At 35.5% G+C, this 27,756-nt stretch overlaps 2 protein-coding genes across 2 annotated transcripts; both read left to right on the top strand.

The window, feature by feature from the left end:
* The first annotated feature begins 3,581 nt into the window (after positions 1-3,581).
* Positions 3,582-8,523, top strand: serpinh1a (serpin peptidase inhibitor, clade H (heat shock protein 47), member 1a). Its single transcript, XM_051102460.1, has 5 exons — positions 3,582-3,716; positions 5,104-5,707; positions 5,785-5,883; positions 7,279-7,511; positions 7,596-8,523. The coding sequence occupies exons 2-5, from the start codon at positions 5,131-5,133 to the stop codon at positions 7,896-7,898; spliced, it is 1,212 nt and encodes a 403-aa protein (XP_050958417.1). The 5' UTR covers positions 3,582-3,716; positions 5,104-5,130; the 3' UTR covers positions 7,899-8,523.
* A 4,517-nt stretch (positions 8,524-13,040) lies between these two features.
* acer3 (alkaline ceramidase 3) lies at positions 13,041-22,619 on the top strand. Its single transcript, XM_051102459.1, has 10 exons — positions 13,041-13,316; positions 15,393-15,503; positions 15,634-15,686; positions 15,868-15,920; positions 17,209-17,290; positions 17,784-17,819; positions 18,504-18,562; positions 19,249-19,350; positions 20,409-20,513; positions 20,598-22,619. Exons 1-10 carry the CDS (start codon positions 13,214-13,216, stop codon positions 20,695-20,697), a joined length of 804 nt encoding a protein of 267 aa, XP_050958416.1. The 5' UTR covers positions 13,041-13,213; the 3' UTR covers positions 20,698-22,619.
* Positions 22,620-27,756: the final 5,137 nt, after the last annotated feature.

The following is a 27,756-nucleotide window of genomic DNA, read 5'->3' as shown; positions in this document are numbered from 1 at the left end:
TCCTGTCATTTCCCCAGTGCTCATTGTGTATATACATATGAATTCTACATTATTGTTATATATAGACATACACTACCGTTCAAACGTTTGGAATCTTTTTGATTTGTAAAGAAATTAATAATAATAATAATTATACATTTATAAAAGAAGTTTCCACAACTTTAAGCAGCACAGACGTTTTCAGCATTTATAATTATACAAGTTCAGTAAATATACATTTAGAAGACTCTACGTTTGACCAATAAGAAGATAAGCATATAAGAGTGCAGAAATGTTTCAGGAGCTGTAGTGTAGTTATAAAATAACTGTCTTGCTTTCCCTTTTGTTCACGGCAGTTAATCAGTGACTGTCAGTCTGGGTTAAACCTCAAGCTATGTGGCTCTAACAACATGACGAAACACGTTAAGCAGCAAATCAGTAAAGAAACACTGACAACTGAAGCGAGCCGCATTCTTTCAACATTCTGATGCCTGAGGAATGTCAGTGCCATTAGCTGCGTTTTCACTGATCTTTACAAAGTGGCCTGGAGGTGTATACTTTGAAATCTGTACTGTTAATGGTTTGTATCTTTGAATGGTATCATGTTAGATGTTAATGAGGAACGGCCGTTTAGCCAACATGCAACTGATGAAAGCTGTTTCGTTATACGAACGTCTTAAAGAGATGGTTCACCCGAAAATGAAAATTCTGTCATTAATTAATCACCCTGATGTCGTTCCAAACCCGTAAGACCTTCGTTCATCTTCGGAACAAATTAAGAAATTTTTGATGAAACCTGAGAGCTTTCTGACTCTGCATAGAGTGTTTTTACGACAGGTCATCAATCGTCTATATGGCGCCACTGAATGTAAACAATGCCAGTGAACCGAACGAAACTCGCATATTTTGCTGATTATTGCTGCTGAAAATTGTCGGTTGTCATATTTTGGGCTGTACTAAACCAGAAAAAACATATGGAGTACTATATAGAAGTTATAAATCAAGGAGAAGAGTTCAAAAAAACGGAGGAACAAAAGGTGTTTATGGTTGGCCAAACTGAACCAGGTTTTCCAGGGTAAGAATCTTGACAACATTTGTGTTCGTTCTTCTGTTTTTAGTCAGGTTGGTGAAATATTAGGCTAATATCTTTATTAACTGCTCGTACGTATCTTTACCACCTGTAAGCAGCCCTTTCCTGCTTACTAAGTACTTCTGATTTAGCAGCTTCCACATGGCTTTTTCCGTTTAGACAGCATAAATTAGCAGAACAACGTATTCAGAAGTACATTAACCGTGCAATCCATGCTGTTGTTTACATTCGAGTATCGCCAATATGGCCACGCACCCGGGTATCTTACCAAATCGTGAGTGCAAACCCATGCAAGTGCGTGTTAAAGGAACACTCCACTTTTTTTTTGAAAATAAGCTCATTGTCCAACTCCCCCTAGAGTTAAACAGTTACATTTTTCCATTTTCAAATCCTTCAGCCGATCTCTAGGTCTGGCGGTAGGACTTTTAGCATAGCTTAGCATAGATCATTGAATCAGATTAGACCGATAGCAACTCGCTCAAAAATGACCAAATATAATGGTTATTATATATAATAATAGTTTTCCTATTTAAAACTTCTTTCCTATTTAGACTCTTCTGTAGTTACATTGTGTACTAAGACTGATGGAAAATTAAAAGTTGCAATTTTCTAGGCTGATATGGCTGGGAACTATACTGTCATTCCAGCGTAATAATCAAGGAATTTTGCTGCCGTACCATGGGTGCAGCAGGCACACTGATACTACGCAGCACCTGAAAGTGACCGGCACTAAGTTTGTGTAGATGCAGAGTTGCAGCCGGCAGAGTTGACGGCTGCGTAATATCATTTCGCCTGCTGCACCCATGGTAGAGCAGCAAAGTTCCTTGATTATTACGCCAAAATGAGAGTATAGTTCCTAGCCATATCGACCTAAAAAATCGCCACTTTTCATTTTTCGTCCATCTTTGTACACAGTGTAACTACAGAAGAGTCAAGTTTTAAATAGGAAAAATAGCAAAACTCTTTGGTCATTTTTGAGTGAGATGCTAACGGTCTAATCAGATTCAATGATCTGTGCTAAGCTATGCTAAAAGTGCTACCGCCAGACCCGGAGATTAGCTGAATGGATTAGAAAACAGTAAAACTCAACTGTTTAACTCCAGGGGAGTTGGAAAATTAGCCTATTTTCAAAAAAAAGTTGAGTGTTCCTTTAAAGGCACAGGAAGGTAGTAAGGACGTTACTGAAAATGTATGTGACATTAGTGGTTCAACCGCAGTGTTATAAATCTACAAGAATACTTTTTGTGTGCAAAGAAAACAAAAGGAAGGAAGAAAGAAGTGAGGTCTATTTATAGACCTTAACCAGGGGAAAATAGGAAATGTAGTGCACCATATATGGCGTTCACCCTAAATGAAGTTGACTAGGAATTGTGGGATATGTAGTACAAAAGAAAAAAAAATAAGGGAAAAAAAAACTATGAGTCAAATTCTCAACAGGTTTGGAACGACATGAGGATGAGTAATTAATGACAGAATTTTCATTTTTGGGTGAACTATCACTTTAAAACAAACAAACAACAAAAAAGCTAGGGAGTCAAGAAACTCCCCTGTATTTTAGCTGGAAGCAATGAGTTGAGGTTAGAAACATAGACCGGGGTGGATCATTGTGATGTTTTTATCAGCTGTTCGGACTCTTATTATGACGGCACCCATTTACTGCAGAGGATCCATTGGTGAGCAAGTGATGTAATGCTAAATTTCTCCAAATCTGTCCCATTAAGAAACAAAGTCATCTACATATTGGATGGCCTGAGGGTGAGTATTTTATTTATTTTTTTTTAATATTGAGATCTCTCCCGAGCATTAAAAGAACAACGTCTAAGCAATAAAATGTTCCCATGGGATTCTTTTTGCATTCCAGTGCTTCATGTTTGTATAACAGGATTCCTGGTGTTATATAAAGTAAAGGAATATACATAGCATCTTAGTTTAGAGCATAAAGAATGTCAAATGTTTTTTTTGTTTTTATGAGGACATATAGAATCGATAAAGCATATTTTACACCCAACTAGACAGATAAAACCTTTGTTTTGTCTGCTGTCCAGCTGCAGGCCCAGACACGACCAACTAAAACGTGGCATACAGAGGAGAGAGGGAGGAGAGCCAGATGGGGTGGGGGGTGGAAGTAGAACAACCTCTTAACCTCTTATTTTTACTGTTACTTTTATAATATACATTTTCAAAACAAATTACGAAAATAATATAAAACATAATAAATAAAATGTAATAAAATAAAGTATTAAGACCAGGTTTTAGATTAAACAACAGTTTACTTCTTGCTAGGATGTTTGTAATAAACTTTGATTTGATGTTAATCAATAAACCTGGTATCCACATTCCTGAAATACATCCACCTTTTTTTAATCATACTCACCATTTTCCTTGCACAAAAAAGCACTTTATTTTAGCCATTGTGTGAGTACGTGAGCAGGAAAGTGGTCAGTTCCTGCTGCCTTTAGGACCTTGAGGAGAAAATCCAGTTCCCAAAGTAACTGGATCTGGGGGAGGTCTCACAGAAAAACGGGTCCATTATAATACTCCTTTCCTAACTTCCAGAAGTTTCTTTTCCAAAGACTGCATGAAGGATTTGGTGTCGGAGGAGCTGACAGATCCGAGAGGCTGCAGAAGTTTTCGGGAGCTCTGAAAGGTAAATAACAGATACCATTACAGCTGTGAAAACAAACTTTGCATTCAGGTTTCAACAGCAGCATGAAAAATGCAAAGTATGTGTGGCATTCCATAACAGAATCTTTCCTTTAAAATTTCGAAATTTAAATAAATGCGCGCATGAGACTTTCATAGTTAACTTCTGTTAGATGAAAAGATGTTCGTAACAACTAAGTGCTTTGATTAACCAAGTTTATGTGATGATTCGAAAGGTTTTTGCATACGCCACAGTTCCAAATGTTCTCTATTGCTCTTTCAAGCTCTACTATGTAGGCGTAATAAAAGGTCATTCATTAAGACGGTGCGTGGTTTGGGGCATTTTGCATTGCCGAAGGCAACATTTTGGGCTGTTCTCACTGCTAGAGGGGTGGGGAAAAGCTACACAACTGTATGAGATGTGATGTTCCCACACTAGTGTTAGAACTTCCTGCCATCCTGGCAGTGCTGATTGGATAACAGTCATCCAGCGTAAGATGACTCCGGGAGCCGTGAAATCTGTACTACGTGTGCTGCACAGATTTTTTTTCCATGAAGAGTTACATGCATCTCGGTTAATGTGACATTATATGCTACTGTTTTAAAGTTTAAGGGCCAGCAAGATTTTTTTTTTTTTCAGAAAGGATGCATTAAATTGATCAAAAGTGAGGGTAAAGACCTTTATAATGTTTCAAAAGATCAGAACAAAAGAACACTGTTCTTTAAAAAAAAAAAATCCTAAAAAAAGTTTCAGTTTCCACAATAATATTAAGCAGTAGAACTGTTTTCAACATTGATTATAATACTGTCAAATCAGCATATTAGGGATTTCTGAAGGATCATGTGACACTTAAGACTGGAGTAGTGATGCTGAAAACTCAGCTTTGCCATCATAGGAATAAACAACATTTTAAAATGTATAAAAACAGTAACATTATTTCACAACACTACTGTTTTTACTGTATTTTTGATTAAATAAATACAGACTTGGTGAGCTTAAGAGACTTCTTTCAAAAGCATTACAAATCTTACCAACCTCAATTTTTTGAACAGTAGTGTAAACAGTAAAAACATTCTTTAAAAATGTTTTTTTTATGTACATTAAGGAATAAGCAAAACATGCTATGATAAATGTTCTCCAGTCTTCTGGGAGCTTAGTGAGGTTACAGCTGTGCACGTGGCAGTTATGTAACAGTGCTGCCTTAAATGTCTGCTGGACGTCCGTTAGCATAGCAGGCCTGTCATTAAAGGCTATGGGAATTTCAAATTACAGCTATGTTGGCGCTGCTCTCAGTTCTGTGGTCAGGAACTGAAATGCAATCTACATCTCTACACAAAGAAAACCATCTCATATTTATGAAAAATAACTTCAATCTCTTCTATCTTTATAGGCTGTAAACTTATCACCTCGAAAAATCATGTTGGCATCAAACGTGGTTCTCCTGTGCTTGCTGGCTACTGTAAGCGCTGACAAGACCCTCAGCAGCCACGCATCCACCCTGGCAGACAACAGCGCCAATTTGGCCTTCAACCTGTACCAGAATCTGGCAAAAGAGAAGGACATCGAGAACATCCTGATTTCCCCCGTGGTTGTGGCTTCCTCGTTGGGTTTGGTGGCTCTTGGAGGGAAATCCAACACTGCTTCACAGGTCAAAACCGTCTTGAGTGCCACTACGGTGAAGGATGAGCAGCTACACTCTGGGCTGTCGGAGCTTCTCACCGAGGTTAGTAACTCAACAGCACGTAATGTCACCTGGAAGATCAGCAACCGTTTATATGGGCCAAGCTCTGTGAGCTTCGTCGACGACTTTTTGAAGAGCAGCAAGAAGCATTATAATTACGAGCACTCCAAAATAAACTTCCGTGACAAGCGTAGTGCGGTGAAAGCCATTAACGAATGGGCATCGAAGTCCACCGATGGTAAGCTGCCCGAGGTGACCAAAGATGTGGAGAAGACAGATGGAGCCATGATCATCAATGCCATGTTTTATAAACGTAAGTCTTGGTCACCGTTAGAATTAGAAGCAGTTTGTAGATTGTTGAACTAATGTGTGACTCTGTTTTCTCCATAGCGCACTGGGATGAGCAGTTCCATCATAAGATGGTGGATAATCGTGGTTTCTTAGTGCATCGCTCCTTTACTGTCTCAGTAGCCATGATGCATCGCACAGGTGAGGACGTGGTTAAAGCAGAAGTGATCCTGAAACACAAAATGAGGTGTAACTTAGTGGTTTGTTTTGTGGTAGTAGTAGTGTTAATGTGTTTTTTTTTTTTTTTAATTTTTATGTATTCATTAATGTTGTGTTCTTTCAGTTTAGTCAGTTTTACTAGCATGCAAGTGTAGTCAAGAAAAATAACATTTGAATTTAAATATCCCTTGAATTATTAAATAAAAATATCATCATATTTAATTTTAGTAAATTTATCTCTAAATAGCATATATACAGATATATATATATATATATATAATGTAAAAATTAAACTATATATTCAAATAAAATACATTAAGTTTTAAATATTGTTTAAAATAAATATATATATATATATATATAGTAGTTTTTTGTATTTTGACAGTTTTGATAAAATATCCCTTAAATTTATCCATTATTTCATCATATTTAATTTTACTTAATTTTATCTCAAATGAAATGGCATGTAATTTTACTTAACAAAAATACGATTTTAAAATTAAACAAGAAAGTGCAAAACTGCATTAAACTAAATATACAAATAAAATACATTGTTTTAAATATTTCTTTACAATAAAATATATACATAATTTAATGTTTTTATATATATTTAAAATATTTTTGCTGTTTTTTTTGACAATTTTGACAAAAATATCCCTTAAATGATTTAATTATAATTTTTTATTTTTTTCATTATTATATTAAGTCAATTTAATTTTTAACTGTATTCAATGAAAATAACATTTTAGTTCACAAGAAAATAAAATTAAACAAAATTATACTAACAATTCAAGTATTTTTATTTTTAGAATTTTATAAATATTTTATATATTTAAAAAAAATCTAAATATATATATATAGTTTTATTTATTACAATTTTATAAATGTTTTATATATTTAAATAATAATAATAATAATAAAATATGTAGATTCACAATATATATAGTTTTGTGCCAAAAATATCCTATAAATATTTTTATTATTATTTCATATTCTTTCATTTTTAAGAATATGTTTATGGTTATCTTATAGAATATGTAATGCATTTTTTTTAAGTACCAATATTTTGTTAGATATATATTTATTACAGATATATGTTTACATATAAAATATACATACGATTCATATATTAAATATTTAGCTAGATTTTGTTAAAAATGTTTTTTTTTTTTTTTTTTTTTTTTTTTTAATTTTAAGATAATTCAAATTAAGATGATCTAGTACATAAAAAAATCTGTGTTCAAAACTCACTTACCTACCTACAAATTTGTATAAATACAAATTTATATCCACAACTACCGTTTGATTTTTGGTAGGAAATTTCAGGCATCATTTGCCCTCACATGTTTGTGTCATATGTTCATGGTTGTCTTTTAGGCATTTATGGCTTCTTTGACGATACAACCAACAACCTTCTGGTTCTGGACATGCCGCTGGCCCATAAGATGTCGTCTGTGGTCTTTATCATGCCGTACCACGTAGAATCCCTGGAGAGAGTGGAGAAACTGTTGACACGTCAACAACTCAACACCTGGATCAGTAAAATGGAACAGAGGGCAGTTGCGGTGTCACTGCCAAAGGTCAGCATGGAGGTCAGCCACAACCTGCAGGTATGAACAGTGTGCTATTATATTATTATAATATTAACTCACAAGTGAATTCAATTGCTTACGTAACGCCTCCCTTTCTTGCAGAAACATCTCGCCGAGCTGGGTCTGACCGAAGCTGTGGACAAGACCAAAGCTGATCTGTCCAACATCTCAGGGAAGAAAGACCTCTATCTGTCCAATGTTTTCCATGCCTCTGCCATGGAATGGGACACGGAGGGAAATCCACCCGATACTAGCGTCTTTGGTACCGACAAGCTGAAGGACCCCAAACTCTTCTACGCTGATCATCCCTTCATCTTCCTGGTGAAGGACAAGAAGACAAACTCAATCCTTTTCATGGGCAGGCTGGTCCGACCAAAGGGTGATAAAATGAGAGATGAATTGTAATTTGTTAATTTAAATGTGATTGTATGTGGTTAATGAGTGTGCGTGTATGTGTGTGTGTGGAGATTTATGGATGTGTGTAAATGGTACACCTGAGTTCGTTCAATTAGATCTGTGGACCACCATGTGCTATCCATTACGTTTACTTTGAAAATGGACATTTAGGTGCCTCATAATGTTTTACATTATAACAATGCAAGTGTACTTGACAAAGTATCGTAAATTCACACCTGAATCGGTTTCTGAGAAGTGCAGCATGCTTATATTAAGTATGATCTCCATGAAATTTGCTTGAAATCCACACGAACAGCATTTTTGCTCAGGGGTTTATCTTTCTTATTTGCGTTTCGGTTGCTGGAGTGCATAACTCACTATGCCGAGTGTTTGATTTGTGAAAACGTCTGTGGATTTTGTTACACGTTCACCATGCCATGCTGAAACTTTCCTCTCAGAAGTGCACACTTGTGTCTGCACTGAATACTGAATACTGAATACTGTGTCTGCACTAGCATGTGATATGAGCCCATGTCTGTACCATTTTAAAGCTTGCATCACATTGTACCAAAACACGGTTGTCTAAAATTGTTGGTTTGTTTCGTTTTTACAATAAAATCAGCATCACTGAGAATGTGCGTGGGTTTAAGTTTGTAAAAGGAAAGTTTGTAGTTGTGTTTGGAATTGCACACATCCACACTTCTGAAGTTGCCTATAAATGCAGATTTTAATACTTCTACCAATGGGATTTGCCAAAATAATCATAATACAATAGGCTTTAGTCACAACAGTGTTTTAGTGCCATGTTAGAAAAAAAAAAAATAGGATTATGAGATTAAAGTTGTACTATTTCAAGAATAAAGTCGAAATTACGAGAAAAAAATTTAATTTCGAAAAGAAATTCTAAATATTGCAAGAATAAAGTTGACATATTTCGAGAATAAAGTAGAAATTATGAGAATAAAGTTGAAATATTACGAGAATAAAGTCAAAAATATGATATTACGAGAAGTCATAACATTTTAAGATTAAAATCGAAATTACGAGAATGAAGTCAAAATATTACGAGAATAAAGTCAAAATTATGAGATTAAAGTCGTAATATTTCAAGAATAAAATAGAAATTACAAAAATAAAGTCAAAAGATTTTGAGAACAGTCAAAATTATGAGATTAAAATCTTAATACTTCGAGAATAAAGTTGAAATGACGAGAATAAAGTTGAAATTAGGAAAATAAAGTCTACATATTATGTGAATAAAGTCGAAATATTAAGAGAACAAAGTCAAAATTACGAGAATAGAGTCGAAATATTATGAAAATAAAGCTGAAATTAAGATATTAAAGTCGTAATATTGCGAGAATCGAAATATATAGAGAATAAAGTCGAAATTACGAGATTAAAGTCATAATATTTTGGGAACAAAGTCAAAATTATGAGAATAAAGTTGAAATATTCTGAAAATAAAATTTAAATTATGAGATTAAAGTCATATTTCGAGAATAAAGTCGAAAAATACGACAATAAAGTCGAAATATTATGAGAATAAAGTCGAAATATTTCGAGAATTATTTTAAATTATGAGAATAAAGTTAAAATATTACAAGAATAAAGTCGAAATTCCGAGATTAAAGTCATCATATTTCGAGAATAAAGTCAAAATTACGAGAATAAAGTCGAAATACTATGAGAATGAAGTCGAAATCACGAGAATAAAGTCGAAATTACAAGATTAAAGTCGTCATATTTCGAGAATAAAGTCGAAATTACGAGAATAAAATCGAAATACTATGAGAATAAAGTCGAAATATTTCGAGAATAAAGTCTAAATTACGAGATTAAAGTCGTAATATTATGAGAATAAAGTCGAAATTATGAGATTAAAGTCATAACACTATGAAAATAAAGTCTAAATATTTTGAGAATGAAGTCTAAATTACGAGATTAAGTGGTAATATTACAAGAATAAAGTCGAAATATTTCAAGAACAAAGTTAAAATTATGAGAATAAAGTTAAAATTATGAGATTAAAGTCATAATATTTCCAGTTGAAATTATGAGATTAAAGTTGTACTATTTTGAGAATAAAGTCAAATTTACAAAAATAAAAGTCAAAATATTACGAGAATAAAGCCGAAATATTTTGAGAGTAAAGTCAAATATTTTGATAATAGTCGTAACTAGATGAATAAAGTTTGAGAACAAACTTTAAGTTGGCTTGAGAAAGCCTAGCCTGAAAGTTTGAAGCAGTTGTAAAAGTATGAAAGCAGCTAGCATGATTTAACACATTGCTTACATGATTTAACATGTTGTTAACATGTTGCTAGCATGATTAGCATGTTGCTAACATGATTAGCAAGTTACTAGCATGTTGCTAACATTTTTCTAACATGGTTAGCATGTTACTAGCATGTTGCTAGCACAATTAGTATTATACTAGCATGTTGTTAAGTTTCTAACATGGTTAGCATGCTGCTAGCATGATTAGCAAGTTACTAGCATGTTGTTAGCATGATTAGCAAGTTACTAGCATGTTGCTAGCATGATTAGCATGTTACTAGCATTTTGTTAGCATGTTTCTAGTATGACTAGCGTGTAACTAGCACGTTGCTTGCATGATTACCAAGTTACTAGCATGTTGTTAGCATGATTAGCATGTTACTAGCACGTTGCTAGCATGTTTCTAGCATGATTAGCATGTTGTTAACATGCTTCCAGTATGATTAGCATGTAACTAGCATGTTTCACGCATGATTAGCATGTTACTAGCATGTTTCTAACATGGATAACATGTTACTAGCTTGTTGTTAACATGTTTCTAGCATGATTAACATATTACTAGCATGTTGCTAGCATGATTAGCATGGTGCTAACATGATTAGCAAGTTACTAGCATGTTGCTAACATGTTTTTAACATGGTTAGCATGTTACCAGCATGTTGCTAGCACAATTAGCATTATACTAGCATGTTGTTAACAAGTTTCTAACATGGTTAGCATGCTGCTAGCATGATTAGCAAGTTACTAGCATGTTGCTAGCATGATTAGCATGTTACTAGCATTTTGTTAGCATGTTTCTAGTATGACTAGCATGTAACTAGCACGTTGCTTGCATGATTACCAAGTTACTAGCATGCTGTTAGCATGATTAGCATGTTACTAGCACGTTGCTAGCATGTTTCTAGCATGATTAGCAAGTTACTAGCATGTTTCTAGCATGATTAACATGTTGTTAGCATGCTTCCAGTATGATTAGCATGTAACTAGCATGTTGCTAGCATTATTACCAAGTTACTAGCATGTTGGTAGCATGATTAACAAGTTACTAGCATGTTGCTAACATGATTAGCATGTTGTTAGCATGTTTCTAACATGATTAGCATGTTACTAGCATGTTGCTAACACAATTAGCATGTTACTAATATGTTTCTAACATGATTAGCATGTTGCTAACATGATTAGCATGTTACTAGCATGTTGCTAGCATGATTTAGATAGCTAGACAGATTAGAAATATTAGAAATATTAGAGTGGAAGCTTAAATGAGTCTAAATGGATTAGAAATAGTACATAGAAGGGAAGCTTGATTGAGCCTCAAGGGATTCTGGGAGTTTAGATTTGAATTTTGTCAGTTGGAGTTTGAAGAGTGTTGGCTCATTTGAACATTCTGTCAATGTAAGTCCATGGGATTTTTGGTGGATTTGATAGTCTGGTTTACGAAAACTGTAAGCCGGATCAGTCTGAAAAGATATAGCACACCGAGTCAGACCAGTCTGAAGGTCTGGGCCAAGTTTGGTGGTTCTAGCTTGAAAGCTCTAGGAGGTGGTAGATACCGAAATTTGGCTCAGAAGAAGAATAATAATAATACTATTCTTAAATAGATCAGTAAGTTGGCTTTCTCAAGCCAACTTAATTACTAGAATAGTCTAAATATTACGAGAATGAAGTCAAAATATTTTGACTTCTCAAAATTTCGACTATTCCCGAAATATTTCGCTTTTATTCTCGTAATTTCGACTTCATTCTCGAAATATTTTGTCTTTATTCCTGTAATTTTGATTTATTCTCAAAATATTACGACTGTAATCTCGACATTTTTTATTTTATTTTGTTTTATTTTTTAACGTGGCACTCAAACGGCGTTGTAGGTTAAGACGCCATTCTGAATTTAACGCGATTGAAAACGAGGCTGTGAGGGACTGATTTACAGTCTTTACAATGTCACGCTGTATAAAGGTCCCGTTTTTTTTTTTTTTTTTAAGCTAACAACTTCCAAATGTTTGTTTTTCCTCATAAAGAGGTTTCGTCAGCTGAACAATCCATATGTTGTTAAACAACAGTACTACAGTCCATTGAACGCACTGTACTTCAGTTGCTCACAGCCTCGTTTTCATTCCTGTTTAAAAATAAATACGGCGCTAGACTGACTGGTCTATTCCAGATCATTTTTAAAAACATCTTCCAAAGGAAGTCTTTATTATTTATATGAATTATGCCACATTGGCTCATTTTTGACACATCCTTTAAAAAATATAAGGCTCTGGCGACATCTATCGTGATTCGCTACAACTACATTAATACTCACTGATAACGGCATTTGAAGCAGCAATAATTACTTTGATCTGGATTGATCTGTTAGGAAAGTGAATCTCTTTCCGTACACAGAAAACACTGAGTTATTTATCGTTCCTTCATCAAATCTTTGGCGAGACTTTCTATTTAAAAGAAACAGGTTTGTCTGTATTCTCAAACGTGAACTCTGTTATCTGAGTGTGTACAAATGCACACCAGTGTTAACTTCAACCTACAAAAAAATGACAGATGTCCTGATAAAAACCTGCATTATGGGGCAAAAGCTTTACAAACACAGTAATCGTCTAATATTCAAAGAAAACAACCCTATCATAACATTAAGGAATTCAAGGAACTGATAAAATGACATTCCTTACACCTCAATAAATTATTGAGAGAAAAAAAAACGAAATGAAATGTAATGCCTAATATATATTTTCTCAGTTTACCAATGGTAAAATGCAAATTTTTGGATGTTGTGTGATAGTTCACGTACATTATACTTTTACTTTCGATGTTTATGAACTATTCTTCAATGAAAAAATGTATGTTTATATAATAGCACACTGTCCTTTTAATGTGCACTACACTACAGCAACGATTACTTCGTTATATTGAGTTACAGAAGCCTATTGTTTGCAGTTGAACTGTTATCGCACGTAGGCCCGTTCAGATTGGATGAAGCACTGAATCCGTTACCGTACAGCAACTCCTCCCTCCGCCTGTCCGATCTATCTGATCTCTCTCTCATCATGGCTCCGGCGGCGGACAGGCCGGGCTACTGGGGAACACCGACCTCAACTCTCGACTGGTGCGAGGAGAATTATGTGGTCTCGTATTACATCGCCGAATTCTGTAAGTACATTTAAACGGTGGGCTTGTGTTCGGTACTCGCGCTTCATGGTCGTGTAGGACGGTAAACACGGATGTTAAAACGGGAGAGAAGAGCGTTGTCAAATCCTACTATGAAAAGACGAAGCTACTTAATATTAATGAGGCAGCCCTTCGCTATTGGATATCGTCAACACAGCCTAATTAATATTGATAAGCCATTTCTTCTCCATTGGAAGGATTCGGAGCAACGTCAGATTTACGTCATTAATATTAAAAAGCCAAGCCTTGTTCTTAGCAAATTTACGAGCAACGTCAGCGTAACCTAATTAAAATTCATAAGCATTTGCCATAGTAGGATTCGGAAATTGGCAGCTGAGGCCAGCGACCCTCTGTCCGCGTTGAACTTGTATCAGAACGCTCAATAACAAATACGAAAATCACACGAATGACCGGAAAGAGAATGAATGAAACCCAGTGTGTGCTAACATTTGGGGAGGAGCTACTTCCGACTATACTGTTTTTCTGTGAAATCAGAGTGTGAATAGAAAACATTCGTTATTTCCCACCGCGTAGATGTTTTATGCTAAGCGTATTTTAATTTGCTTTAATTTTGCAGAATATGGTGTAAAAATGTGAGCAGTTACTGGAATCAGAGCTGCCAGAATGAAGCTCGGTCAGTTGAACGTTGTTATAAAGAACAGTGTAACCAAAAACATAACTTGAACTGTAAACATGCATGCCAGATGCATTATTTTAGTTTTAAACTTGAATAACTTATGAATAACTGCATGGAATGTGAAAGAACTGAGAAGTACAAGTATGCTAGATTCTAGGTAAAAACTAAAAAATGCAACAATTGTCTAAAATTCACGAGAGAACTGCTGAATAGTTCAAGTACAATCCCAGTATTCAAAAACAGCTATATGTTTGTTGAAGTAGGTTTTAGGTCACTCTGATAAGTTGGTCAAAGAGCACAGTGATAAACAAATTCCATTAATACTACTAGAGCTTGAATTCCCTCTGTATTTTCTTGTAAGGTTTAAGATAGCTGTGCTTGATTTAAGAATGAAATAGTCTGATTATCTGAGTTTCATTTTACAACATAAATTACACACAGTCATATTTCATACGTGATTATAATCACTGCTAGAACCAACAGGAATTTCAGTGTCATTGAGATCAGAGGGGCCTTTGGTGTCTAGCGGGAACCTGTTGCCTTGTGAAGGATTGTGCCATGTTCGGTATGACGAGCCATATATCCAAACAGTGAAACAATAGGCCTGTACACACTGTGTTAGGTCTTTCTAATATAGGTTTAGTTTTCTTGGACTCAGCAAAGAGGTACAATAGCATTCTGACAGCTGCTGGTGGAGCTAAGAGGCCAGTTTGGATGAAGTTCACTTGTCTATTGTTTATATCCATTCAAGTGGAAGTTCAGTGCCATTTTTACTGTTATCATTCATAGAATAACTCAAATACAACCCAAAAATTAAGGTTTGCTGAAAATGTATTCAGCCTTAGGTCATCTAAGATGAAGATGAGTTTGTTTCTTCAGATTTGGAGAAATTTAGCATTACATTACTTTATCACCAATTTCAGATAAATGCTGTTCTTTTGAACTTTCTATTCATCAAAGAAACCTGAAAAAAATTCTACTCAGCTTTTTTCAACATAACAATAATAATAAATGTTTTTTGAGCCGCATATCAGAATATTAGAACAATATCTAAGGGATCATGTGACTGGAGTAATGATGCTAAAAATTCAGCTTTGAAATCACAGGAATAAATTACATTTTAAAATATATTCAGTTATTTTAAATAGTAAAAATATTTCAAAATGTTACTGCTTTTGCTGTATTTTGGATCAAATAAATGCAGGCTTGGTGAGCAGAAGAGACTTCTTTAAAAAAACATTAAAAATCTTACTGTTCAAAAACTTATGACTGGTAGAGCAAATTTTTCCAAATCTGCTCTAGTAAAGAAACAAACTCATCTCTTGAAATGGTAAATTTTAATTTAATTTTTGGGTGAACTGTTCTCTTAATGTTTACATTCATTAACATGAAAACATTGTTTGTTTTTTTGCTTTCCCTAGGGAATACTGTCAGTAACCTGATAATGATTCTACCTCCCATTTATGGAGCTATTCAGACGTGTAAAGATGGCTTGGAAGTACGCTATGTGTGGTCATTTTTAGGCCTTGCTGGTACGTGTCATTTATATACACACAAACCTCAATTTTTAGGAAGTAACCTTTCCCCCAGTTATTCAAGACTGTATTTCCTAAACAAACAGATAAAATGTATTGTTTTGTATGTTGATTCTCTTCGGTACAGCCGTAGGCATCGGTTCATGGAGCTTCCACATGACACTACAGTATGAAATGCAGGTAAGTTTGACTTTTCTTCAGCCTTTCGAAGTGTGATTCTTGTTCTCAAGCACATAAAAAGCTTATTTTCACTTTCATAACCACAAAGCTACTTCTCTAACGGTACACGCCCAAAGCAATAGCAGTAGTTCACAAGTGACACACAAATGCTGTCAATCTCTGGATTGTCTTTTGCTTTTAGTTGCTGGATGAGCTGCCGATGATCTACAGCTGCTGCGTCTTTGTCTACTGTCTGTAAGTTGACATTCCATACACCTGCAAAGTCACACCTTCTGCATTCAACTTTGACTTCTGAACACTCATCATAAGCGCTCACCACTTCCAGAATAAAAAAATTCCTGTTAATTTACTCACCCCCGTGTCATCCAAGATATTCATGTCTTTCTTTATTCAGTCGCCAAGAAATTAAGTTTGAGGAAAACATTCCAGGATTTTTCTCCATATAGTGGACTTCAATGGGGCTCAACAGATTAAAGGTTAAAAATGCAATTCAGTTTTCTTAAATAAATATTTATACACAGTTTAACCTCAAATGCTTGTCGTGTTTAGCTCTGCGATGCACATGCGTACTCTGTGCACTCCGGTTCAAGACAGTTAGGGTATTTCGAAAAACTCCCATCTCATTTTCTCCTCCAACTTCAAAACCGCCCTACATCGCTGTTTTACTTTTTTTTGTAAAGGGCATTATACCTTCTTTGCACATTCACTTTGTAAACACTGGTTCAGTACTTCTGCAGCGATGCAGGATGATTACCCTTACTGTATTGACCCGGATTATACAGAGTACACATGCACATCGCAGAGCTAGATGAGCATCTGAGGTTAAAAAGTATATAAATTGTAATTTTTTTTATTAGAAAATGCTGGATCGTTTTGCAAGATAATTGTTAGGATTGTTTAGAGCCCTTTATAGCTGCATTGAAACTGCATTTTTAACCTTCAATCCATTGAGCCCCATTGAAGTCCACTATATGGAGAAAAATCCTGAAATGTTTTCCTCAAAAAACTTAATTTCATTGCGACTGAATAAAGAAAGACATGAACATCTTGGATGACATGGGGGTGAGTAATCCTTTAATGAGGATCAGACACTGTATCTGATAGAAAATGCTTTTTTATCATTAAGATTTTGGATTTCTTTTGGGTCTGTAAAATGTTTTAATATGTTTTTGAAACAAGTCTTTTATACTGACCAAGGCTGCATTTATTTGATTATAAATACAGTGAAAATAATAATATTTTGAAATGTGTTAGTTACAATTACTAGTTTATTTTGTATTCTTATAAATTATATATTCTTATAAATTATCTTACAAATTATAAATGTCTGTATTGTCATTTTATTGTCAATTTTAATGGATCTTTGTTGATTAAAATATAATTTTTTTTAATATTATTAAAAAAAGAAAGAAAAAGCTTACTGACCCCTAACTTTTGAATGTCAGAGCATGATTGTAGTTCATTTACTATGAATGTTTTTCTTTTTTTTTATTGATCTGAATGCATATCTCACATTTTACAGATATGAGTGCTTCAAGCAAGAGCGTGCTGTTAACTATTTGTCAATTATGCTTCTGCTGACCTTCAGTATTATTGTTAGTGTGGTAAGTTTTTTTCTTTGGTGTTCTAAATTTTCTAAAATAAACAAATATGCAGTTGGGTGAAAATTTCTACTATTTTTTTTTTATTTTTCTAATTTAGTACAAATCTTTTCATTTCAACTGAAATATAATATAATATCATATTGTTAAAATATAAACTTAAAATTTCTTAATATTGTGTCTATATGATCAATATTGTCCATCATGTTTTAAAAATTGTATTTTTATTAAAATTGCTCAAAATAATAATAACAATGGTAAAACAGTGACCTTATCTTATTAAATAATCTTTTGTCCTTCTGTTTCATATTCAACTTTAATTGTTTTAATTTTTTAAAAACCTTAAACATTTCTTAATTCTATGTTTTAAATGAATAAAATCCCAGATTTTTAATGCAGTCTCAGACCCACTGTTTATGTACTGTATATATATTATTGGTATTTTTAGCAATTTTTTCTCCATGCTCATGAAGTGCATTTTATTTGCCTTTTGTAGGTTTACCTAATATGGAAGGAGCCTGTGTTTCATCAGGTGAGGCCTGACTGAACATTTCATGCTGCATTAAAGGGACAGTTCACCCAAAAATGAACACTTTGTCATTTATTATTCACCCTCATGTCGTTCCAAAACTGTAATCTTCATTCATCTTCGGAACACAAATTAAGATATTTTTAATGAAATCCGAGAACTTTCTGACTCTGAATAGACAGTGATGCAACCACCACATTCAAGGCCCAGAAACGTGGTATTTGCATTGCTGTTTATTCGGGGTCAGAAAGCTCTCAGATTTCATCAGAAATATCCTAATTTGTGTTTCGAAGATGAATTATTAGTTTGTAACGTAATCATTTTTGGGTCAACTATCCCTTTAAAAACCTAGTAAGAATAAGAATCCCGTTTGGTTTATCCTCCGTTGTCAGGTGTTTTTGAGAGCATGGCAATGTTGTGTCAAAACACCTTCTGCAGTCAGTATTTGTTGTGCATTTCTATTGTATAAAGCCATGACAGTAGGGTGTGACTATTCAGGCTCAGGGTATTGAATGGTACACAAGCGTCTGTAAACACACTGCTGTGATCTCTTTGTTTAATACAGCCAGCAGAACACTGTCATGTAAAGCTCAGTGAAAAAAAAATCACCATTCAAACAATCATATTGTTTATATAGCAGATGGTGCTAAATACACCAGTTAACAACCATTTTGTAATTTCCCCCAGGTCATGTACGCCGTACTAGTGGCGTTCTTGGTGATCCGCTCTGTTTTCATAGTCACATGGTGAGTGAATGAATCCTTATCACTTCCAAATCTGTATTCACTGCATTTGAAGCTTGTTTTACTTTCTATAACATGGCATATTTCCATCACTTCATTTTATCCTTCGGGAGAACACTGCAACAATAGCCCTGATTGCAAAAGTACTGTTCCTATTCATTTTCCCATTGGAATTCAGAAAAAGTCTTTGTTAAAGAGTTATTAGCTATGAACCAAACCAACCAACTATGAGGTGAATCACAAATTACAAAAATTGGATAAAAAAAAAGTACAAGATTGTATACCTAACAGCTTTAATGAGAAAAAGAAATTCAATCCCATTAAACACTGAAAATAATTGGTGGCGATTTGTTTGCAGTATTATGTGTAATGTGTAATTTCTCCAGGACATTTGCTGTTAAACATGATTATTTAAAAAATAAAAACACAGACTGATGGTTTTAACAAAAGCAAATAATATTGATTAACAAGCTCATATCTGACAGTAAGAGATTTTTACTGGGAGTTTTACTCTCTATAAATTGGATTGTGAGAAAGTGAGCATTCTGTACCAGAATGTAGCCGAATCTGAATGTGAGTTTGCTAATACATTGTCTGTATTAGTGTATATTACGATTAATGTATTAATCTGTGTCAATGCATATTATGAAGCTAAATAAGTGCTTTAACATCTTGTATGTGCTTTGCAGGGTGTACCCGTGGCTCAAAGCCCTCTGCTTTACATCATTAAGCGTCTTCCTGTTGGGATTCGTATTATGGAACATCGATAATATCTTTTGTGACTCTCTACGGTAGATCTACACTTACATTACGTTACATTTATGCATCTGCCATCATTTTACTTTTTGTCAGTGGAAGTAACATTTTAGTTTCCAGGAAAGAGCAAAAATAAAAGACATTTAATTAAATATTCAAATATTTGAGATATTATTTTTCTTAATATTTTTAAAAATCAGCATTTAATGTTGTTAAATGCTGATATTTTTACATTTATTTGATCCAAAGTACAGCAAAAACAGTAAAATGTAAAAATATTTTTACTATTTAAAATAACTGTTTTAAAATGATTTTTTTAAATAACTATTTCTATTTGAATAATTTTAAAATGTAATTTATTCCTGATTTCAAAGCTACATTTTTAGCATCATTACTCCAGTCACATGATCCTTCAAAAATCATTCTAATATTCTTTTGTTTGCTGCTCAAAAACATTTATTATTATTATTATTATTATTATTATTATTGTGTTGAAAGCAGGCAAGTAGATTTTTTTCAGTTTTTTTTTTTGATGAATAGAAAGTTCAGAAGAACAGCATTTATCTGAAATAGAAATCTTTTGTAACATTATAAATGTCTTTATCATCACTTTAAGATAACTTTATTATTACTTTATTATCAATTTAAAGCATCCTTGCTAAATTAAAGTATTAATTTCTATAATTTCTGTCCCATAAAAACTATACTGACTCCAAGCTTTTAAATCGTATATTTTAAAATGTTGCAAAAGCTTTTTATCTCAGATAAATGCTGATCTTTGGATCCTGAAAAAAATGTTATCAACTGTTTTAAATATTGATAATAATAATGATAATAATAAATATTCCCAAATCTGCATATTAGAATGATTTCTGAAGGTTCATGTGACACTGAAGACTGGAGTAATGATTCTGAAAATTTAGCTTTGATCACTGGAATAAATTACATTTTAAAATAAATTCAAATAGAAAGCAGTTATTTTAAATAGTAAAAATATTTCACAATATTACTGCTTATATATACAATTTTATTCCCCAAAATAAGAGCAGTTGAAAAACTGAAAAGGTCATAATTTGTCACTGTGTTTGTTCAGAGCCACACGGCAGCAGCTGCCCCCTGTGGTCGGAGCGGTTACACAGCTTCATGCCTGGTGGCATATCCTAACAGGCCTGGGGTCATATTTACACATACTTCTCAGGTACGTAAATATGATAAATGAAGTCGCTTGGAATGATGATGCATGTAAACATGCTCAATTTTTTATTTTCTATTTTTGCTATAGCCTTCAGATTCGGTCGACCTACCTCAAGCACAGACCAAAAGTGAAGTTTTTATGTGGCGTTTGGCCGATGCTGCACATTGAATCCCAGAAGGCGAGTTGAAAGGCACTTGAGAAGAGGAAGATGGACCAACCACTGACCTCAGACAGACAGAGGTCCAGCCAATGAGCTTCAACGGCAGCAGGAAGTGACCAGAGGCTGTCAGTTTGGTTCCCCTGTTCCCTTGTTCCCTCTTCCCTCTCCGTTTGCCAAGTGCATTACAGAGAAAGCTGCCAAACGAAGGAAAGCTTCATTATTATAGGTTAGGTGAGCGGTTTGTGGTTTTGTGATTTTGCACACTATATTACGTATAAAAATTGTCCTTTAAATCCGAGGGTCTTATTAGCAAGAAAGAAGCAGCCAAAACTAGAATTTGGTTCAGGCTGGTATTTCTTTGTTGCCTTCATGAGGGAAACTAATATAGCTTTGAAGGAACATATCTAGTCAGTTTGGCATCTCATATTTTGTACTTGAACTTGATGTAAGTTAGCCTGCAAAAGTGACTTGTCTCTACATTTTTAGAGATTATAAAGGTCAAATTAAACCCACTCTCAGAAAAAAAGGTACTAATAGATACTAATATGTACACTTTAGGTACCAATATGTACTTTTAAGGTACCAGTATGGACTTTTTAAGTACAAATGTGTATTTTCTCAAGAGGTTCCACCCCAGTGACAGCTTTTGTACCTTTTTCTCTGAGAGTGCAGATCAAATGAATGAGTGTTAATAAGTTTGGAGTAAAGTAAGATCTTCATCTTAAAGATGAGGATGAGATATTACTGTAATAATTTTACTGTAATGATGGTCATTGTACTCAGTGTGTTTCAGAGATACAGTAGCATGTTACATAATCGTTTCCATGTTACACATATTACATAACATTATTAATTACAGTAGGAGAGATTAACAAAAGTCATGAATCGCTTTGCAAAATTAAGTGACTCACTTGTCTCATTCCATAATGAATCAGCGCTTTTGAATGAATCGTTCAGTTTATGATTCAGTGAATTAATGAATCAAAACACAACTGATTCAAGTGCAGACCGGAACTAACAGTTGTATAAAAATAGTTATGCATGATTTTGCCCTTCAAACATTTTAGAGCCCCTCATGTCGCCAATATGTAATTGATTTAATTTATTCTTATTTTAGATAAACTAATTATAAATATAGTGTTAATATGATGATTTTATGAAGGAATTATTATGAATGCTAATTAGGTTAACACTGATCTGAGCTAAGATACTCATATGCTGTTACTCAGTCGCGGGTAAATTAATTAAAATCAATTAAAACCTTACTATCATTAGTAAATGAATGTCTCATAAGCTAGATAGGCCTATCCTTATATTCTCCTCTCTAATATTAACTACTTGAACTGCCACTGTCCGTGTTTGCGGTCAGAAAAACAAGTGTGAAGACGTGTAGGCTATTGATATTGGTTCGTCATTTGTTTTATGTATTGTGCCAAGTTAATGGTTCAACAATAATACAATCATGTTTATGTGAAGCACAGTTGATAAAAAGGAAATCTTACATAATCCGCGAGGCGTGAGGCACAGTGCTCTAGATAAAACGTTGGTTGCAGTCGAGTTTGTACCACTGAGGGTGCCTTAGATTAAACTGTAGTTTATTCCTTGTTGCCTTGACGTCCATTATATTAAACAACTACGAATTACATATTCCATCACATATCTAATGATTCAAATATAAGAGGTCATTTTCGCTAAGAGTACAAACCAAGAAAAAACAGCAAAATTACTGCCACTATCACCGCATTTGTGTGCCTCTGTTTAGATATTAGGCACTACTTTTTTTTGGACTTGTAATCTTGCTTATGACTGAAATTATGAGTTATAATCATTTTGTAGCTAACCTTCCCATCATTGTCCTGTAAAGGCCGTGTAATGATTTATGTATGTTAGGCTATGTGTGTGTGTGTTTTGTAATTTTTTTGTCTCATTAAAATCTATGTTGCCAAAACATTAAACATTGTTTCTCTTTATTTTAACTTGTTTGTGCTTGCATGTTGTAAAAAAACCCATTTTTATTCACACGTAACATTCCAGTTTTTGAAGGTATGTTGCAACGTACGGACATGTTGACAGTGTTTACAGTTGAGGTCAAAGGTTTACATACACCTTGCAGAATCTGCAAAATGTAAATTATTTTACCTTAATAAGAAGGATCATACAAAATGCATTTTATGTTTTTTATTTAGTACTGACCTGAATAAGATATTTCACATAAGATGTTTACATATAGTCCACGAAAGAAAATAATAGTTGAATTTATAAAAAATGAACCCATTCAAAAGTTTACATACACTTGATTCTTAATAATGTCTTGTAAACTGAATGATCGAGAGCTGTTTAGTGCTAGTTGTTCATGAGTCCCTTGTTTGTCCTGAACAGTTAAACTGCCTGCTGTTCTTCAGAAAAAATCTTCAGGTCCCACAAATTCTTTGGTTTTTCAGTATTTTGTGTATTTGAACCCTTTCCAACAATGACTGTATGATTTTGAGATCCATCTTTTCACAATGAGAACAAATGAGGGACTCATATGCAACTATTACAGAAGGTTCAAACACTCACTGATGCTCCAGAAGGAAAAACGATGCATTAAGAGCCAGGGGGTGAAAACTTTTTGAATTTGAAGATCAGGGTAAATTTAACTTATTATGTCTTCTAGGAAACATGTAACTATCTTCTGTAGCTTCTAAAGGGCAGTATTAAATGAAAAAAATGTGATATTTAGGCAAAATAAGAAAAATGTACACATCTTTATTCTGTTCAAAATATTAGATCCCAATCTGTACATAAGAATATCACTCCGGAGACGTCAGGAATGGCTTCAAATCACCACTGTTTTATTGGTCCGTAACACACGGGACACTGTAACACATGGGACACTTAATTAGAATATTGCGTTCATCACGCTATCCTCTCTCCACGTTTCACACAGATTTAACAGAGATGAGGAGAAAACTTTTTAGCATGTTGCCTCGCCTGCGTCCAATCGCGGTCTGAGGCTGACGACAATAACAGTATGTTAACATTGTACAATATATTACAAACAAATAAAGAAATTAAAATAAATTGACTGGTGTGCATTGTTCCTTTCACATGTATCATCAATAGATGATTTATGAAATTAATATTCACACAAACATTCCCCAAAATAGCATACAAGTTCACAACAAAAACGATAGAAACATGAAATTGGTGCATAATCCAAATGCAAGCAGTAGATTGTTTTTTTAGAATAAGGGGAATGAGAAAATAATAAAAAAAACAATATTCAAGTTCACATATATTAACATTTAAAACACTTTTCTCAGTTTGAAATAAGGAACAGAACATACCTGTAACACATGGGACACTTAATTAGAATATTGCGTTCATCACGCTATCCTCTCTCCACGTTTCACACTGTGCACAAACCACGATTAATTAGCTCCATGTGCGTCAGGCACAAAACACATCTCACGACAAACAAAAAAAGTCATATGCATAATCACATTTAGAACACATACCAGTTAGAATTTAATAAACCTTAGTTAACTAAACACAGTTAAACATACCAGATTTAACAGAGATGAGGAGAAAACTTTTTAGCATGTTGCCTCGCCTGCGTCCAATCGCGGTCTGAGGCTGACGTAACTCCCCAAAGGTATAGCGCGCAACACGGATAAGAGTCCCATTTAAATAAAACGCCATAATTAAAGTCCCTACACGCTATAACACAAAATAACTGGTGTAGGTATATAATACATAATAATCGTCTTTAACAGTGACAAAGAGTTTTGGGAAGTTCATCACAATAAAATACAATAAAATTTATATTTGTCTTCCCAACTTGCTACATTCACCCCGCTGAACTTTACAAAACTAGTCCAATACTAGTGACTTATGGACACCACTGGGGAATGTGATCACACTCTATCAAAACACGGTATCTTCATGCAACATATGTGTTACCCAACTTACTGGGAGAGCGACAAAAGAAAGTTGGCCAGACTCTCTAGTGTCTGCCCGCAAAAAAAAAAAGTGCCATAGACACTACTTCACAGATACTTAAAATGATCACTGCTTGAACAATACCCCAGATGAATAACACCAACAGGGAATATTTAACCCTGACTTAAGGAGCTTTTGACCTGAGAAGGCTAAGTGAGGGGCTACGCAGTAGAGTTTTCTGGGTCATAATTTGAATAAGTCTATTAACTGGTTTTACCAATCTGCCAGCCCTTGTTCTGACTGGTTGAGCGGTATCAGAAGGCAATGGAATGGTCTCTCCAGGGACTTGGTCAGCTGGTATTGACTCTGTCATGTCACGTTCAATTTCCTCCACTTCTATATCGGAAAGGTTAGGCTCAGAACTCTGAACGGTTTCCAGATTCTCACTTTCAAGAACCGATCCATCAAGGACATCCTCTAGTCTTGAAATAGAACTTGGATCTCTGGTTCCGTCTTCCCCTGATGAACTTAATGGACATGCTGGGGGATGAACTGTTCCATCAGTTTCATTACCAGCATCCTCTGATCCATTAAAAGTAGTATCAATCACAGACTCGTCAGTCTCATAATCTGATTTTGATTCATCGGAGATTGGTTCTTCCCTCTCTTCAATGGGCAAGAAGTTGGCTCGTAAGAGTAAGTTCCTGTGAACCACCTTCTCCTGATTGGTCCGAGTATTCTTGACACGGTAGGTATGACATCTTGTGTCCGCAGACACCACAACATGCAATGTTGAGTCCCACCTGTCGGCCAACTTGCGTCGTCCACGCTCTCCTTTGTTGGCGAGGAGCACATAATCGCCTTCCTCAATGTCTCGGCCTTTGATGTCTTTGTTATAATAGTCAGTTTGCCGTTGTTGACTTGCGGTGTTGTTGGCCTGAGCAACTAACATAGCTTCTGTGAGATCGTCCTTCAGTTTCCTCACATACTGATCATAGTCTGCAAAGTTGTTATCACGATCCACATTCTGAAACATCAAATCGACGGGCAATCTGGGAATACGTCCAAACATAAGGAAAAACGGAGCAAAGCCGGTTGATTCGTGGACAGTACTGTTGTAAGCGAACGTCAGGGTTTGCAGCATTTGCGGCCAGTCCTGTTTGGCTCTCGGGGGTAATGCCCTGATCATATTACCCAAGGTGCGATTAAACCTCTCGACTTGGCCGTTACCCATTGGGTGGTATGCCGTGGTTCGTGACTTCTGTATGCCAGCAATCTGCAACAGTTCCTTAATCAACCTGCTCTCGAAGTTTGCTCCTTGGTCTGAATGGATTCTTTGTGGAAATCCATAAACACAGAAGAACTTATCCCATAAGTGACGAGCGACTTGAGATGCTGATTGGTTCTTGCATAGGAATGCATTTGCCATTTTCGTAAAGTGGTCTGTTACCACAAGAACGTCTACACTCTTGCCAGAAGAGTCCTCGGCAGACCAGAAGTCTATACAGACCAGTTCCAATGGACAGACAGTACGGATGCTTTCTAAAGGGGCTCTCCCTTCTGGTTCAGGAGTTTTGCTGACCACACAGCGTTGACAGCATCTCACGTAGTTTCGGGTGTCGTTCTCTTGTCCAACCCATGAAAATCTCTGTCTAGCCAAAGACAATGTTCTTCCTTGGCCTTGATGGCCTGCCTCGTCATGGATGCCACGCAAGACTTCGCTGACCAGAGAATCAGGAACTATGAACTGGTAACGTGTAAACTTAGTCACTGGATCTTTGCGGACACGGTATAGTATGCCATCCAACAGCTTCAATCTGTCCCATTGCTTTAACAGTTTCACGGCCTTGTAAGGTTCCTTGGCTCTTTCTCTCCGAGATGGCCTTCTGCCTCGACTCACATAGAGAAGAACTCTTGAGAGCACATTGTCACCTTCTTGTGTCTCACGAAGCTCCTTCAGAGAGTAAACAGGTAAGGGGTTCTGACCAGGAGGAATCATTTGTCGGGTTTCTTGAGCAAGCCAGGAAAGTGCTCTACCTTCTGCTCCCATTTCCCACTTTGTATGAGCTTCGAAGACAGCGGAAACTTGATCAGAAGACAAGGAACATTGCTCTAATGGGTGCTCAGCATACTGGTTGTTCGCACTGAGCCTAAACGAATCCTGTACCGTTTCTTCTTTTATCAGTTCAGACTGTCCCAGCAGGCGATCGTAAGACTCAGCCACGAGTCTATGACTCACGTTAGCAGGGACAAATGGTTGACGGCTCAGTGCGTCAGCAACCACATTCTTGGTGCCAGGTATATACTGGATGTCGAATGTGTACGGGGCCAACTTAGCCACCCACCTCTGTTCGCATGCGTCTAGTTTCGGTTTCGTTAAAATATAAGTCAATGGATTATTGTCTGTCCAGACTGTGAAAGGGTGTCCCTTTAGCCAATGGCTAAATTTGTCACAGACAGACCATTTTAATGCAAGAAATTCAAGACGGTGCGCAGGGTAGTTGGACTGAGCTCGAGTAAGCGCCTTACTTGCAAAGGCGATTGGCCGCGCCTTGGATTCCCCTACAGGCACTTGTGATAAGACTGCCCCTATACCGTCCAGTGAGGCATCTGTAGAGAGGATAAATGGCTGGGTGAAGTCCGGGTGCGCCAACACAACAGAGCTCAAAAGGGCCGACTTAAGTTGTTCAAAAGACAGGGCACATTCTTTAGTCCAGTCTGATGAGCTGAGTTTCCTGAAAACAGCACCACCTCTTGAGTAACCTTTTTTTCCTTTGGTTGCAGCAGTCAATGTGAAGAGCGGTTTGGCAATGCTAGAACAATTGGGGATAAACCGTTGGTAATACATAACCATACCCAAAAAGGATTTGATCTTCCTTGGGGAAGGTGAAACTCCGTCATCCATCATGAGGTCCTTTTCAGTGATGGCGGTAATAGCTGCAATTTTGTCGGGATCAGTTGCAATGCCATGCTCATTCACAACATGGCCGAGAAACTTTACACTCCGTCTAAGGAAGTAGCATTTTTTGGGTGCTAACTTCAGCCCGTGAGCACTCAATCTCTCAAAAACCATCTCCAACCTCTTCAAGGCCTTTTCCTCACAGGGAGCCATCACTAGGAGATCATCCAAATAACATAGCAGGGTGAGAAAGTTTTGGTCTC

The sequence above is a fragment of the Labeo rohita genome, unplaced genomic scaffold (genome assembly GCF_022985175.1).
Source record: "Labeo rohita strain BAU-BD-2019 unplaced genomic scaffold, IGBB_LRoh.1.0 scaffold_242, whole genome shotgun sequence".
NCBI classification, from domain to species: Eukaryota; Metazoa; Chordata; class Actinopteri; order Cypriniformes; family Cyprinidae; genus Labeo; species Labeo rohita.
Note: the sequence above shows the minus strand (reverse complement) of the source record. Positions and strands in the feature narration are given on the sequence as shown.

What these genes read in the sequence shown, in the direction of transcription:
- serpinh1a (XM_051102460.1), top strand. Translation starts at nt 5,131, where the DNA reads ATGTTGGCATCAAACGTGGTTCTCCTGTGCTTGCTGGCTACTGTAAGC. An exon ending in CAATGCCATGTTTTATAAAC is followed by an intron (nt 5,708 to 5,784) that starts GTAAGTCTTGGT and finishes TTTTCTCCATAG; the next exon opens with CGCACTGGGATGAGCAGTTC. An exon ending in AGGTCAGCCACAACCTGCAG is followed by an intron (nt 7,512 to 7,595) that starts GTATGAACAGTG and finishes CCTTTCTTGCAG; the next exon opens with AAACATCTCGCCGAGCTGGG.
- acer3 (XM_051102459.1), top strand. Translation starts at nt 13,214, where the DNA reads ATGGCTCCGGCGGCGGACAGGCCGGGCTACTGGGGAACACCGACCTCA. An exon ending in GTCATTTTTAGGCCTTGCTG is followed by an intron (nt 15,504 to 15,633) that starts GTACGTGTCATT and finishes TCTTCGGTACAG; the next exon opens with CCGTAGGCATCGGTTCATGG. An exon ending in TCAGTATTATTGTTAGTGTG is followed by an intron (nt 17,291 to 17,783) that starts GTAAGTTTTTTT and finishes TGCCTTTTGTAG; the next exon opens with GTTTACCTAATATGGAAGGA.